The 15,362-nt window shown below is 38.8% G+C and overlaps 1 protein-coding gene across 1 annotated transcript; it reads right to left on the minus strand.

Annotated features, from left to right (window-relative positions):
- Nucleotides 1-8,918: 8,918 nt before the first annotated feature.
- On the minus strand, nt 8,919-14,850 carry LOC117481897 (tubulin beta-1 chain-like). Its single transcript, XM_034129816.1, has 7 exons — nt 14,750-14,850; nt 14,435-14,543; nt 11,858-11,968; nt 10,400-10,644; nt 9,983-10,305; nt 9,289-9,633; nt 8,919-9,184 (listed from the first exon to the last, which is right to left on the minus strand). The coding sequence occupies exons 1-7, from the start codon at nt 14,804-14,806 to the stop codon at nt 9,037-9,039; spliced, it is 1,338 nt and encodes a 445-aa protein (XP_033985707.1). The 5' UTR covers nt 14,807-14,850; the 3' UTR covers nt 8,919-9,036.
- Nucleotides 14,851-15,362: the final 512 nt, after the last annotated feature.

Below are 15,362 nucleotides of genomic sequence, written 5' to 3' on the forward strand. Positions count from 1 at the left end.
ACTAACACTAAGAAAGTGGATCACATCACTCCTGTTCTGAAGTCCTTACACTGGCTTCCTGTGTGTCAAAGAATAGATTTCAAAAATATTGCTGCTGGTTATAAGCTTTGAATGGTTTAGGCCCAAAATACATGTCTGACCTACTGCTAAATTATGAACCATCCAGAACTCCTCAAGGTCTTCAGGGACTGGTCAGCTTTCTGTCCCCAGAGTCAGAACTAAACATGGAGAAGCAGCATTCAGTTATTATGCTCCAAATATCTGGAACAAACTCCCAGAAACCTGCAGGTCCGCTGCAACTCTTACTACTTTTAAATCCAGGCTGAAGACTTTTCTTTTTGCCGCTGCTTTTAATTGAACTATTCACATCTTAAACTGCACTGTAACTTTTAACTTTTATCCATGTATTTTTTCTTTTAATGTTTATTTTATTATCTTTTCTTTTTAATGACTGATTTTAAATGCCATTTTTAAAATGTCTTCCATTTTTGTAAAGCACTTTGAATTGCCTTGTGTTGAAAGGTGCTATATAAATAAACTTGCTTTGCCTTGCCTTGCCTTACACGGGAACATATAGAAAGTGTGCTGTTAGAAGCCTAGGGACCCCCCCCCCCCCCCCAATAGTTCACTTACCCTTCCCTACTATGATTTTTAACCACTCAGTATAGTATTTTGAAAAAACATAATTAGAGAAGTCAAAGAAAAAAAGTGATAGTGTAGTCATATTATAGTATGGCATAAATGTCGATAAAAAAAATCACAATAAATAAACCATTCAAAAGTCCTTAACGAACAAATCTTAGCACAGTCATGAAAAGCATTTGCATCATATGTCATAGTTTGTTATTCAAAAATTATAAAAAATCATTTTAAAGTATGTTAATACAACTCTGAAAAATGTCACAGTATAGTATTCCCTAAATATATCATGGGAAAGACTTCAATAAGTGTTTGATGCTCTAAAAGGAAGATCCGACCAAAACATTGTGCGGCCTCAACCGGCAACCCTGTCTCCTAGAAATTACGTTCCCACAAAACTAAACTGCATTCTCAAATACGTTTCGCAAGAAACGTATTTCCTTCCACGTTACGTTTGTTATGAACATATCTTAAATACGTTTATTTTCTACATATCTTCTAGAAACCTATTTTCTCCCACATGACGTTTGTTATGAACGTATCTCAAATACGTTTGCTTTCTACCTATATTTGCCATTTCTTTTCTAGCTTATAATAATGATAATAGTAATTTATTAATATCATTTTAGAGCAAACTTATTTTCGCGCTGGCTGGCGGCTCACTGTTCAGTTGACCAAATCCGTTATTATGCTGGTTAATGGTTAATAATCACAATATTGTTTGTAGTCGTTTCATACAGCATTCTCAATTACGTTTAACAAGAAACGTATTTTGTCCCACGTTACGTTTGTTCTGAACATATCTTAAATACGTTTGCTTTCTACCTATCTTTGACATTTCTTTTCTAGCTTATAATAATGATAGTCATTTATAAATATCATTTTAGAGCACACATTTGAAATCGACGATCGGGGCTTGATATCCTATGGTTAAATTAAAATCAGTAGGCGAGGCTGTAATTTCGCCAGCTGCGAGGCAGAAAATAATAGTTTTAACATGCCAAAAAGCTGCTGTGTCGTTTATTGCACCTCAAACATTAAAACAAATCCAGAGTTACGTGTTTCTGTACTTCCTCTAAGAAGAAAGGACAGTATACAACAGAAGAGCTCTGTGGCTTCAGGCTTGATCGCCGTTTCAACATGACAGCTGGTTCTCCCCAAAAGTGGGCAGGGCTGTAAAAGTGACGTAGGAAAGATCATCAGCCTCGCTGATTGGATGTTTTAGCCGCAATGCACGTCGGGATATGGTGTTAATGCGATATGAAATCCGAAAAAAGAATCAGAGTTTAGGATGGCCGAAGACACTACACTACCCATAATCCCCAGCTATCGTTTGGGACTACAGTCCTGTTGTCCCCGTGATTAATCTTCAAGCTCTGGGATTGGATGTTGGAGTGGCAGTGCGCCAAGGTTACGCCGAGCGCCAAACAGCTCTTTGAAATGGAACGAAACCACGGCAGACTTTCCAAAACTGGACTCGAACGCCCCCCCAGAACTACAGATGCTGGCTATAGAGTGGCGAAGTCCCTCCCCTTCCGGTTGAGCCCCATGGGACCTTATTTCGGAAAAGTTATGCATTGAAGTCAATGGAGAGAGAAAGATTATCTTTCGATCCCGTTTGAATTGTGCCTACGAATTACACATATGATGTTTGTCAATTTAAAAGATAATTTTGCAAGTCAAAAAAATTAAAATGTGTCGTAAAACTGTGAAGTAACACATTTGTTGTGTGAAAGGTCTCAATGAACTACATCTCTGGTCAACCACACACGTCACCAAGATGGCCGTCACTACTGTCTTGTCAACAAACGATTGACTATCACCACAATGAAACACGTCCTGAAGAATGTCATGCAAAGCCTGCCTTCCTTTGATTCTCTCTGAACTGCCTGGTCGTTTTAATGTTTAATGTCAACCATTTTGTGCAGATAGCATGAAGTAGAAAAGATCGCCGATGCTAACATTAGCGTTGGCATTTCTCCCCCGGAATTAAATGGTGTATTATAGAATGATCACACCGGTGACAGTACTATTCAAAGGGTTCACGAAATATGACTACTACTCTTACTGTTTAACATTTTGGGTTACTTAATGTTACTTCATGTTAAGGCTAATAAAATGACAAGGCTGTAATGCTAACTAACGTGGCTAGCTACTAGCTAGGTAGCTAACTTGATCAAGCCACTCCTGGTCGTTTCATCAGACGGGAAGCAAAGAACGAGCAAGACCCATTGCTGGTATAATAACAACCTGGTACTAAGCACACAGGCATCTTGTTAAAGTTATCTTATCTTAGCCAGCGCCATATAGATAGATTATATCTATATTGCGCTGATCTTAGGGTATCTGAATGGTGGGAGGTAAACAATTGTGACATCACTTACGCGACTCTGGGATTTGTAGTCTTTTCCTAGTTACGTATTTTTTCATAGTCTTATATTTCAACAGTTTACGACAAACTGTGACTTTTTTGACATGGAAATGATTTTTTAAGATTGACAAACATATGTGTAATTCATGGCACAATTCAAACGGGATCGAAAGATAAGTTTTCTCTCCCCATTGACTTCAATGCATAACTTTTCCGGAATAAGGTCCCATACCCCGGAAGTAAGTGGGAGGGACTTCGCCACTCTATTGTGTTTCGCAACATGTTCTATGGCGTCTCTACTGGGAATTGTAGTTTTAAAAGACGTTTTCGTTTTTCCCAAAATTAGAAGTTGACAGTATTAAACTGTGTACAGCCCTGGAGGTTTAGGGGATAGGAAACAAATTGGTGTGTACAAATGTAAAACATGTAATTAATAAATGGGTGAAAATCGCTTGTGTCCATAATGGGAAGCATTAATATATACCCACATGCCAGCTCATTGTTACTTTGGAATTCTACTCCACTACAATTCAGAGGTTAACCTGGTATTTTTACTCCACTACATTTATTTTAGTTACTTTGCAGATTCTGATTAATGATGTGAAATATAAACAACCCTTAAAGCAGACTTTAGTTACACCTGAGTAAAATTCAGGGAAAGGTGATTGTCAAGTGCCAACAATCAGGAGAGATATTAGTTGGTGCTTGAGAAGACTAAACATTTATCTGCAGATCTCTATAAAGTATATTCATTACTCGTTATTCTCTACTAATAGTTAATTAAAAACTGTATATAATAGCTATTTTGCACATCCCTTTCAAGATTTTCTAAGGTTTATTGACATATCATATACACAACTATGTTGAAGTTATGCAATTAATGAAAAACTTGGGTCACAGGTTCCTCAACAGTGCATTACAAGACATCTATCAATATGTGTGTATTCCTCCACCATTAAACTCAAATTCTGCACATGTCTTATACTATCTACATACATAAGAGTATAATTAATATATATATAATATCAGTTAAAATAAGTGCTTCAACACAGTTAACATTGCAGGAAAGCAATATATTAGACGTTAAGTACTTTGTCAGGCTTAATATTTATCTGTAGATAGATACCCCCAAAGCTTTTTTCTTATTTGAAAGAAAACCTAAAGTATTGTTTAATGTGTTAATAAAGGTTAATTAGTTTGTCTGTTTTGCACATCCTCATATTAATATCTTTGTACATCAGGCACTAAACTGTTTTATTGTAGAGATCACTTACAGTATCTTCTTGATTTTTTATATTCTATATTTCTATCATTGACCTTCTACTTTCCCCCTATGAAAGTATGTACTCTTAATATTTTATTCATCAAATAACATTATTCAACAAAAATAACATTATTCAACAAAAATAATTAAATAACGTGCTTTAACCACTAGGCGGTGCACACAAGGTACACACAGTATACTAATAATAACTTTGTATTACTAGTGTAGGACACTTATGTATGTATAACATCTGAAGATGTGTAGTTTTATTCATGTTTTTACATAATTGTACAGGATATTGCTATATTATTTCTCATGTTTACTTCTACACATTAATATCTGATTTGTAAAACATCACAGACAGAAAGGTATATCCGTCATTTAATGGTAAGCTATTGAAATTGTGATTCCATAGATGTGTCTCCCATCACCCAAATCCCCTGACTATTCTCTCAACTCAGTATTTACATTCTTATATTCAAAGAAAATCAGTAATATCTTTAAAAACTACAAGTCCTTTTCTATCAGCTGTGCACCGTTATGGTGTAAATATAACCTATCTACCAATTGGATCAAATATAAAAGTCAGCCGTATTAGTATTGATACTGCAAGGAGACGTATTTTGTGAAAAGAAATGTAAGATGTTGTTTAATTGTTGATATATTTATGATCCACGTCACGTATTCAGTTTCGGCGGCAGTTCTTCCTGTTTGTCCAGAAGTCTTCTCATCAGGGCTCTATAAATAAAGAACTATGGCAGATGTGTAATATTTAATGCAGCCGAACCGTGTATTACAATGTCGTTATGTGATGACTTTCAAAGAGAAAAGCAAGAACACTCGGAATAAAGTATTATTATTATTTTTTTTAATGTTTTCGGATTTCACATCGCATAAACACCATATCCCAACGTGCATTGCGGCTAAAACATCCAATCAGCGAGCTGAGGACCTTTCCTACGTCTGTTTCCAGTATTGTTCCTGTAATGAGAGTTCACATTTATGCTACATTGAAGGGTGGAATTGACTACACATCTTCAGAAACATAACTTCAGATATATACTGTAACTCATAGCAATATTGTAACCATTAAGAAAAGCCAACTGCATTAAAAACCCAGTTAACAAACACAAGGTAAAGTATTTTTCCTTCAGTAATGAAGATGTAATTCCAATGTAGACACACCTGGGGTCGCTGTTCAGTCTGTTACGCTGAGCCATGCATTGTCTGGAACGTAAAAGGGACGAAGAAGACAAAGTGAAGTGACGTACTTCCGGTTCAATGTGAAAACATTCCCAGTTAAACCATAGATATATATAAAAACATATGTTTATATATATCTATGAGTTAAACAACATAAACAAATCGCTTAATAAAAAGATAAAACACTGGCATGTAATTTACGTTTGGATTAAATAGAATGGTTTTGAATAATAGATGAGAGTAAAATCTACGTCACAGCCCCACCCACTTTTGGGGAAACCAACGCTGTCATTTGAATGGCGATCAAGCCTGAAGCCACAGAGCTCTTCTGCTGTCCTTAGAGGAAGTTTGAGGTGTTTGAGGTGCAATAAACGACACAGCAGCTTTTTGGCATGTTAAAACTCTGCCTCGCAGCTGGCGAAATTACAGCCTCGCCTACTGATTTTAATTTAACCATAGGATATCAAGCCCGATCGTCCATTTCAAATGTGTGCTCTAAAATGATATTAATAAATGACTATTATCATTATTATAAGCTAGAAAAGAAATGTCAAAGATAGGTAGAAAGCAAACGTATTTAAGATATGTTCAGAACAAACGTAACGTGGGACAAAAGACGTTTCTTGTTAAACGTAATTGAGAATGCTGTATGAAACGACTACAAACAATATTGTGATTATTAAGCATTAACCAGCATAATAACGGATTTGGTCAACTGAAAAGTCAGCCGCCAGCCAGCGCGAAAATAAGTTTGCTCTAAAATGATATTAATAAATGACTATTATCATTATTATAAGCTAGAAAAGAAATGGCAAATATAGGTAGAAAGCAAACGTATTTAAGATACGTTCATAACAAACGTCATATGAGAGAAAATAGGTTTCTAGAAGATATGTAGAAAATAAACGTATTTAAGATATGTTCATAACAAACGTAACGTGGAAGGAAATACGTTTCTTGCGAAAACGTATTGAGAATGCAGTTTAGTTTTGTGGGAACGTAATTTCTAGGAGACAGGGTTGTGTATAGGCAGGGGTGTCCAAACTACGGCCTGGGGCCAATTGCGTCCTCCTGTCCATTATGGAAATGGCCCTCAGTTATTTCTAAAAGTATAATGGAACATGGCCCAAACGAGTAGCTTGACTTATATTGTAATTTTCTAAGAAATCTTAGTTGATCAAAAAAAGCCCAAATAACTTATTTGCATAACAAGCTTGAAATGTACCCTTCCTATTTCCCCTTATTATAAGCAATCTGAGGCTTCTATTTTAAGGGATGAGCTGAAACACTTTTTGTAACAAAATGAAATAATAAAAACCCCTGTTAATTGAAAGCTGTTTTTTTTCTTAAAGCATTTTCAATTATAATAATGTACCTATACGTTTGATTGATTTTGCTAACTTAACGAGTGAGTGGCCCAGCCCTTCGTATGTTTTTATGTATGTGGCCCTAAAAAAGTTTGGACATCCCTGCCGTAGGGTATCATATGGGGCTCGGTTGGGGGCTCGTATTATAGCATTCATGAAGAAACACTGATGAACTTACTGTGCAGTGCAGTTTATTAAATGCTCTCAGTTGTCTTTGCAAACTAAGAAGAAGTCATTTGTTGTGATTAAATAACACAATGTCTCTTTCAAACTCCCTGACTCAGCCGCAGCAGGCGGAAATATCCCAGAAAGCAGTGTTTCATTTCAGGGAAAGCTCCACGCTAAGATTTCATTTATTGATGTCTGAGGGCCACCAGTCCACAAACGCATCATACTGTATTACCAAGAATTACGCTGGCACATTGTGATATCCAGCCGACTCATCAGGTGGGATCTTCAGGTGGACAAACACTCCCAGTTTTGTTTGTTGCAGGTCTGCCGTCCTGATAAAGGCCTACAGTAGGCTATATGTGGTGTAGGATGGAAAATCATAAGGGGTAGTAGTTTAATTTATTCTCAACATTACAACCTAATTCTCTGATAGATATTGGAATATTAAAGTTGAAGAAATTCTTTTAATTAATTAATGAGTCTTCTAATATATATACTTTGTATTTTTTTTTGAATAATTCGACAGACTATTCTACGCAATTTTTTCTCAGATTCTTGACAGACTAGCTATATTATGTCGTTTTTTTCCTCATATTTTTGATATATATTTGGTGATCCCAAGAAGGCGGCGCATGCAGACGCAATGGCTAATCACTGTCCCGATAATCTATTTTTTATTTTTTTGGGATAGTGATAAACAGAATTTCGATTTCCCTGTCTGTCCCCATCTCTGCGCCTCAAAGAGAAAAGGAAAAAAAAAACAGCATTTACATTGAGGCCACAAGTCTGAATGTCATCTTCTAAGAACATCTTAAGATGGATCAGTACAGACTAGTCACTCAACTCCAAATATTATTCAATTTTTTCCAAAATTTCTCTGACACTAAGCCAAATGGTATGGCATATGGAAGCCCATTTCTGACACGAGGAAAAAAAAATGGTACGTAATTATGACTCTTTAAAATGTATGACATAACATCTTAAAAAAAAGGACCACTCATTGGTTTGACTTTTTTTACTATGTCATTATTATGAATTACCACCATTTTTTGACTTAGTATCTCACCTTGCCAACGTCTTATTTTGAATTCCTTATTACTTAATATAATTTACTGAGTAATAAGGTCGTATTTATAATGGACATTTGTGGAATGATCTTTTGATGCGTCGTCGGAGGGCTTGAATAATTGCAGCAGCAAATCACTAGCTCAACGTTAGCTAGGGATAGCAGTTGGTATTCAGCAACAGACACCACGATAAAACATTCTGACAGATATAAGCCAATATCTTCTATCCGGCTCAAGCGCCATTTTGTCTATTGTATTGTACACCTCTTTTAATCCTATGACAGTTGTTCAGTGGGCATGAAGCCAAAATGGCTGACTTCAGAACAAAAATATACTTTCTTACTATTTTTATATCCCATGTCATTATTTTGGGATTGTTCTTATATACATATATTTTTTCAGTGACAGAAATGTGCTTACATACCGTTTAACTCAAGCTAATAAATGAAAGCACTAAATAATTTGGTCATAGTTCAGTTCAGGAACAACACGATGTAGCACCAAATCATAACTCTTTTATTAAAATCTATCTTCACATTTGATGTTATAACATCCCAGTACACGCATTGTAACAGTGAACAGTTCCTTCAAAACAATTAAGCTTCATATCAAAAACAGGATTTGTCAAATTCAGTGCCTTTAACTGGTCACTGTTCTGTTTCATAACAACTTGAAAAAAAGAGTGAACAAAAGACACAAGATAAGAACATTGATATCGAAAGCAGGAAAGAAGAACAGAACGTGTAAGAACACAACAGACATTTAAGAACAAGGCGGGACAAGAACTGTTATCATTATGCGACATTCAGAGGAACTACTGTGCCATCCTTTAAAACTGTTGTTTTATTGAATAAATAAGCAAATTGTAAATAATTCTACAATGATGCTTTTGAAGAATGTTGACCACGCCCTAACTAACTGTTGCATATGGGGAGAAAACGTTGGGGTGGGCGTCTAGGCCAGGTCCTCTTCGCCTTCATCCTCAAACTCGCCCTCCTCCTCAGCGGTGGCGTCCTGGTACTGCTGGTACTCAGACACCAGGTCGTTCATGTTGCTCTCAGCCTCTGTGAACTCCATCTCATCCATGCCCTCGCCGGTGTACCTGAAACAAGGAAATATTACTCACTACATATAACTTTCAATCTTTCCTGACATTTATTTGTCCAAACGATTCATCTTGAAATACGTAAACCCTCTATCACTCACCAGTGGAGGAAGGCCTTGCGGCGGAACATGGCGGTGAACTGCTCTGAGATGCGCTTGAACAGCTCCTGAATGGCCGTGCTGTTGCCGATGAAGGTGGCGGCCATCTTGAGGCCACGGGGAGGGATGTCGCAGACGGCAGTCTTCACGTTGTTTGGGATCCATTCTACGAAGTAGCTGCTGTTTTTGTTCTGCACATTCAACATCTGCTCGTCTACTTCCTTCATGGACATGCGGCCTCTGAAGATGGCGGCGACCGTGAGGTAGCGGCCGTGGCGTGGGTCACAGGCTGCCATCATGTTCTTGGAGTCGAACATCTGCTGGGTGAGCTCAGGAACCGTCAGAGCCCTGGGGAGGACACACCATCCGATAAAGATTTATTTCAAAATGCATTTGTTAATGTGTTGTTTTAAGTGAAAAATATATATAATCGTCTTAATCACATTTACATGTATTTGGGGGGGGGGGGTAAAAAAACAAAACGTGTGGTGCTGTAATTCATGACAAACTGGTAAGAGCGCAATACATTTAGCTTGTTCCAATTTTTCCCTTTGTTTGCCTTTTCAAGGCGAGGCAATTATTGTTAGAAATCAACAATGGAAGTACGGAAGGATATTGAGGCCAAACCTGCTTTACATTCATTTTATGTTCTCTAGAAAAATTACAATTCTTAATGCTTTTGTATATATATATCTACCTGTACTGCTGGCTACCACGGCTGGTCAATGGGGCGAAGCCGGGCATGAAGAAGTGCAGCCTGGGGAAGGGCACCATGTTGACAGCCAGTTTCCTCAAATCAGCATTGAGCTGGCCGGGGAAGCGCAGACAGGTGGTGACACCGCTCATGGTGGCTGAGACGAGGTGGTTGAGGTCTCCGTAGGTGGGGGTGGTGAGCTTCAGTGTGCGGAAGCAGATGTCATACAGCGCCTCATTATCAATGCAGAAGGTCTCATCTGTGTTCTCCACCAGCTGGTGGACGGAGAGGGTGGCGTTGTATGGCTCCACAACTGTGTCTGAAACCTGAGGTCGGGGGAGGGAGAAGGATTTACATTAAGGCAAGAAATAAGACAAGAAACATAGTTAATGTTGTAGTATTTTGGTGTATTATAAGCACCTTGGGGGAAGGCACCACGCTGAAAGTGTTCATGATGCGGTCTGGATACTCCTCTCGGATTTTGCTGATGAGCAGCGTGCCCATGCCCGAGCCGGTTCCTCCACCCAGGGAGTGTGTGAGCTGGAAGCCCTGCAGGCAGTCGCAGCTCTCCGCCTCCTTCCTCACCACATCCATGACCGAGTCCACCAGCTCGGCTCCCTCAGTGTAGTGACCCTTAGCCCAGTTATTACCAGCTCCGCTCTGGCCTGTGTCACATGCAAACACACAACTCTATCAAAGCTGTGACATCAGCACATCCTGGGTCTACATTAAATAGGATTTCATTGGTCCAAAGTTAAAGAGTGAAGAGTAGGGATGGGTATCGCGAACCAGTACTAAGTCAGTACCGGTACCTGATTGGACGGTATTGGTATACCGTTAAGCCACTGGACAAATGGTGCTGCTATCGGTATATGAATTACGCTACTTCCTTAGTTTAAACAATTCTGGTTGGTTCGGAACCCTCATCCCGTGTGACGGATCCGGTTTGATTATCACTCTGATTGGCCACTGTGAATGCCACTCGTCATCTCTCCTAACAGCGCTCTTATTATTGTGAGACTCCCGGGGTCAGACGCAACATCTTGCAAGAAACAGCGTCTCAAGGCTTCTTAACATTTAACAACCTATTAATGATGCACTTAACGGTAAGAAACTCAGCTAACAGACGATATTAACCATTTTACCTACACGGAACAGAATTCCAACACCAAGAGTCTAAATCAACACTTAGCAAAACGGGCTAACGGCTGCTTTAGCACATAACTGGCAAAAGCTTCCGGTTTAGGAGGTGCGCACGCAGCGTCTCGTTTTAACTGAATAATGGTCATGTATACATGGATTTATGAACTGCCCCTAATTACCACCCCCCTTCCAGAGACACACTGTCAAACACTCATACCTGCTTGGTATGACATTGAAAAAAAGTTACATTAAATAAATAAAAATGTCAATAAAATGACTGTTGTTTAATCTTCACATCTTGTAATCATGTCTATAATTTTGAGCACCAAATTATTGAAAAGTATCGAAAAATACCGGTATCGATAACTAGTATTGGTATCGATAAAATCCTAACGATACCAATCCCTAGTGAAGAGTGACTGTAGATCAGGGCTGCACAATATGCGGAAAACATACGATGGCATGGCTTTATGTAAAACTAATAAATGTAAGTTAAAAAATTAAGCAGCAATAAAAAAATAATGATAGTTGCAGTAATGCAGTTTTATGTTCAAAGTCTGTGAACTCATTCAAAAATACTTAAATGCAATAATTCAGCCTTTCACAATGTGTATATCGCACAAGACGACAAATTATTTTTTGGAATATATTGTTCAGCCCTAATCCAGTTGCTTAATCACAGTATGGCAACTTCAATAACCCAAGTTAAAACACAAGACATTTTCATATTCTCACCAAAGACAAAGTTGTCTGGTCTAAAGATCTGGCCGAAGGGACCGGACCTCACCGAGTCCATCGTGCCGGGCTCCAAGTCCACCAGCACGGCCCGGGGGACATACTTCCCACCTGGTGATTCAAACACAAGACGACATTATTTATATTAAGCATTTTTTTTTCTTAATAGCTGCATTATAATTATTCAAGCAAAACCATGTTAATCTTTTTTCATCAAAGACTTTGCTTTCTTAAAGTATGACCAAACACAGTAAAAAGCATATTGTACGCTCAATTATATTTTATAATAGTTTGTCTGGCATTAATACAGTCCAGTCTCCTTACAGCACAAGGTTAGCCAGGGGTTAAATTGGGATTGTCTATGGGGGGCTCTGTGTCGAGGTGCGGGCGTGGTCGCACATCACATAATCTGCTACTGTATCAAATGCGCACATTGATGCCACCAAATGAGACAAAAAAGTATTACAAATAGGACCGTCTTTCTAATAGTGACATTAAACTTGAATTAATATACATCTTAAATTATTAATATATACACAAAAATGTGTACGTGCTTTGTATTGGTCGGCGTAGCTTAAAAATATTTGTTCGGAAATCTCAGCATTTACAGTATGCTGTAAATCTCACGATACACAATTTGATCATAACCACATTCGGTGTTATGACTGATCATAACTCAGCTTTAAGCACAGGCATACATATAGCCAGGGGTGCACATAACTGGTACGCAGGTACGCATGCGCGGCACAAATCTGAATTGGGTAACGTCACTTGTGTCACTACGCGCCTTTGCGTACCTCAAAACATCAAAACAAAACACATATTTCGTCTACACGTGTTTCTTGTCAACACTCAATGGAGTAAACTACTAGGCATGTCAAAAAACCCAAAGACATTAAGCAGCTACGTTGCCGTTTCGCTCCCTGCAAAAAATCTTTCTATGACTGATTGAACTGGAGCTGGGTGAGCCGCGCAGGACATAACCGACGGACCTGTGAAGCTTTCCAGGAGGCACAGGCTTAGATCACTGGACGACAGAGTTGGTCGCCGTGTGCACAGACAGGGTTAACGTCGGTATAAACAACAGAATTGTGCCAAAAGTCCGCCAACTGGCTGTGGTGGGAGACTCCCCTGTGCACATTCTGTGCCCCGCGCACACACTGGAGAACTGCGCAAAATCATCTGATCACAACGTTCACGCTCTGTGGTCAAGCTGCTGCAGTTTTATTTACACCAAAGTGGAGTGAAACACACAGCTGCAAACTTACTCAGGGTGTTATGGAAGAGTTTGAAATCAGACAGAGGTGGAAGAAGTACTCAGATCTTGTGTAGGAATACTCAGTTACAGTAAAAGTCCTGCATTCAAAATGTTACTCAAGTAAAATTAGAAAAGTATTATCAAAATATAGTGAAAGTAGCGACAGTAAAAGTATTCATTGTGCAGATTGGTCCATTTCAGAATAATATGATATGTTTTATAATGATTGATCATGAAAGTGTTCTCAAAGCTGGTAAAGGAGCAGCTAGTTTGAATGACTTTGTATACTGCAGGGTAGCTTGTGAATTTACTCCAGGTGGAACTAAAGTCTGATTTAACACTTGATTAGATTTCACATCATTCATCCACATCTGTAAAGTAACTAAAGGTATTAAATACATGTAGTGGAGTAAAAGTAGAAGTACAAAGTAGCATAAAATAGAAATACTCAATTCAACTACAAGTATCTCAAAATTGTACTTGAGTAAATAAGTGTGCTTTGTTACTTCCCACATTTGAAATCAGATATGACTTCAAGTCATGTGATAATTTCTTAGTATTTGATCCTTCAACTTGGCCTCAGGAAATGCAAGGACTTCACAGTTTTGGCAACAAGTTTTGGAGAAAGCAAATCGGAGGCTTAAAAAGAGACAGGGAGGTGCATCTTCATCATCTTCATCATCTAGCATGCAAGAAGTGTAAATTGAGGACAGTGAAGGAGACACTGAGGAGGACCACGCTTCGTGTGGGGTGAGTACCAAACGCTGTCTCTTGGTACTCATCTGAGTAACTCACTAAAAAAGTTATGTGCACCCCTGCATATAGCATGGTGTAAGAAACGGGCTCCGTGTTACCAAGACGGGCGGGGTGGTTTGGCGCAGAGCCTTTGCACCACCCGCCCGCAGCGGAGTCTGGGCGGTGCTGCAGCTCCAACGCAGAGACACACGTTCACCAAGGCCGATTTTAAAATAAAGTCAACACATATCGACCCTAAATATAGTATAGTTAAGAACGAGAAACGTTTTGACATATCTTTTTCTGATATCTTCTGACAACGGTACGGGGGTGATGACGTCAGAGCATCGCCCTATTTGGGGCTCAGCCTCCGCTCAATTTAACCCCTTGTTACACCTAATATATAATAAATAATACAAAATAACCGAAGTGACTGGATAATATATGTCGACAGAATATTATAATAAGTTAAAGCTGTATTGTTGTTTTGGAAAGTATTATTATCTTGACGTTTTGTTGACTTGTTGCCGTATCCTAGAAACGGCGGCGCTAGCAACATAGCTAGGAGCTAAAGCAAAGCTAACCTGAAGCCTCATTGTAATAGACGTTGATGCGATCCAGCTGCAGGTCGCTGTCCCCCTGGTATGAGCCGGTCGGGTCGATGCCATGTTCTTCGCTTATGACTTCCCAAAACTAGAAGAGAATAAAACACAACAACGGTCAAATTACCTGCAAACTAGCATGACTTAGCTTAACGATTCGAACAGGTTGAACCCGTAGGTAGCTTTCATTAGCATTGCTGCTAAGTAGGCTAATCAACCCGCCCAAACGAACATTAACATCCACGCACTTAATGAATGAGTTAAGAATTCAAATGTAAATCTAAACTACTCTCTTACCTTAGCTCCAATTTGATTTCCACATTGGCCTGCCTGCAGATGCACGATTTCCCTCATTTTGGTTGAATTCAAATGTTCCAACCGACCAATTCAAAGGTTTGAATCTGTACTGATGCAGCTACGCACTAACCAGAGAAGATGGGAGTGCTATCAACCGTTACCCGATTAACAGGATTGGTCCAAATTCATGTCACTCAGCCTCAGCAGACATCTCATTGGTCAAAAAAATCTTAAGGGGGCGGTTTGCATACAATTTGTCCCGCCACTTTCTGGAATAGAGTGTAGATGAGCACTGTAAAACCTCAAATCCTACGTTATAATCCTTGTCCGTTTGTAAAACCTAAATACTGCCCTGTACGCCACCTCCCCTGAACTCCGTCGCAAAATATATTTAATTCTGTGTGGTTTCTGTTCAGTACTTGCTTCAGTTCTTAGAAATTGCAAAAAAAAATCAGCAATTGTTTTGTCATTGCTAGCTTGCTACAATATTCACATTTGCCGCACGTTATTGTGTTGACTTCTCTTGTTTCTCCAACTAACATTATAACAATGTCTGTCCTTTACTCCTCTATTACACTGACTCATCCTGCCATTTCTTTTTCATTTGGGATTT

The sequence above is a fragment of the Trematomus bernacchii genome, unplaced genomic scaffold (assembly GCF_902827165.1).
Source record: "Trematomus bernacchii unplaced genomic scaffold, fTreBer1.1, whole genome shotgun sequence".
Taxonomy (NCBI): Eukaryota; Metazoa; Chordata; class Actinopteri; order Perciformes; family Nototheniidae; genus Trematomus; species Trematomus bernacchii.

What these genes read in the sequence shown, in the direction of transcription:
- LOC117481897 (XM_034129816.1), bottom strand. Translation starts at nt 14,806, where the DNA reads ATGAGGGAAATCGTGCATCTGCAGGCAGGCCAATGTGGAAATCAAATT. An exon ending in GAAATCAAATTGGAGCTAAG is followed by an intron (nt 14,544 to 14,749) that starts GTAAGAGAGTAG and finishes ATTCTCTTCTAG; the next exon opens with TTTTGGGAAGTCATAAGCGA. An exon ending in CGCAAGGCCTTCCTCCACTG is followed by an intron (nt 9,185 to 9,288) that starts GTGAGTGATAGA and finishes TCCTTGTTTCAG; the next exon opens with GTACACCGGCGAGGGCATGG.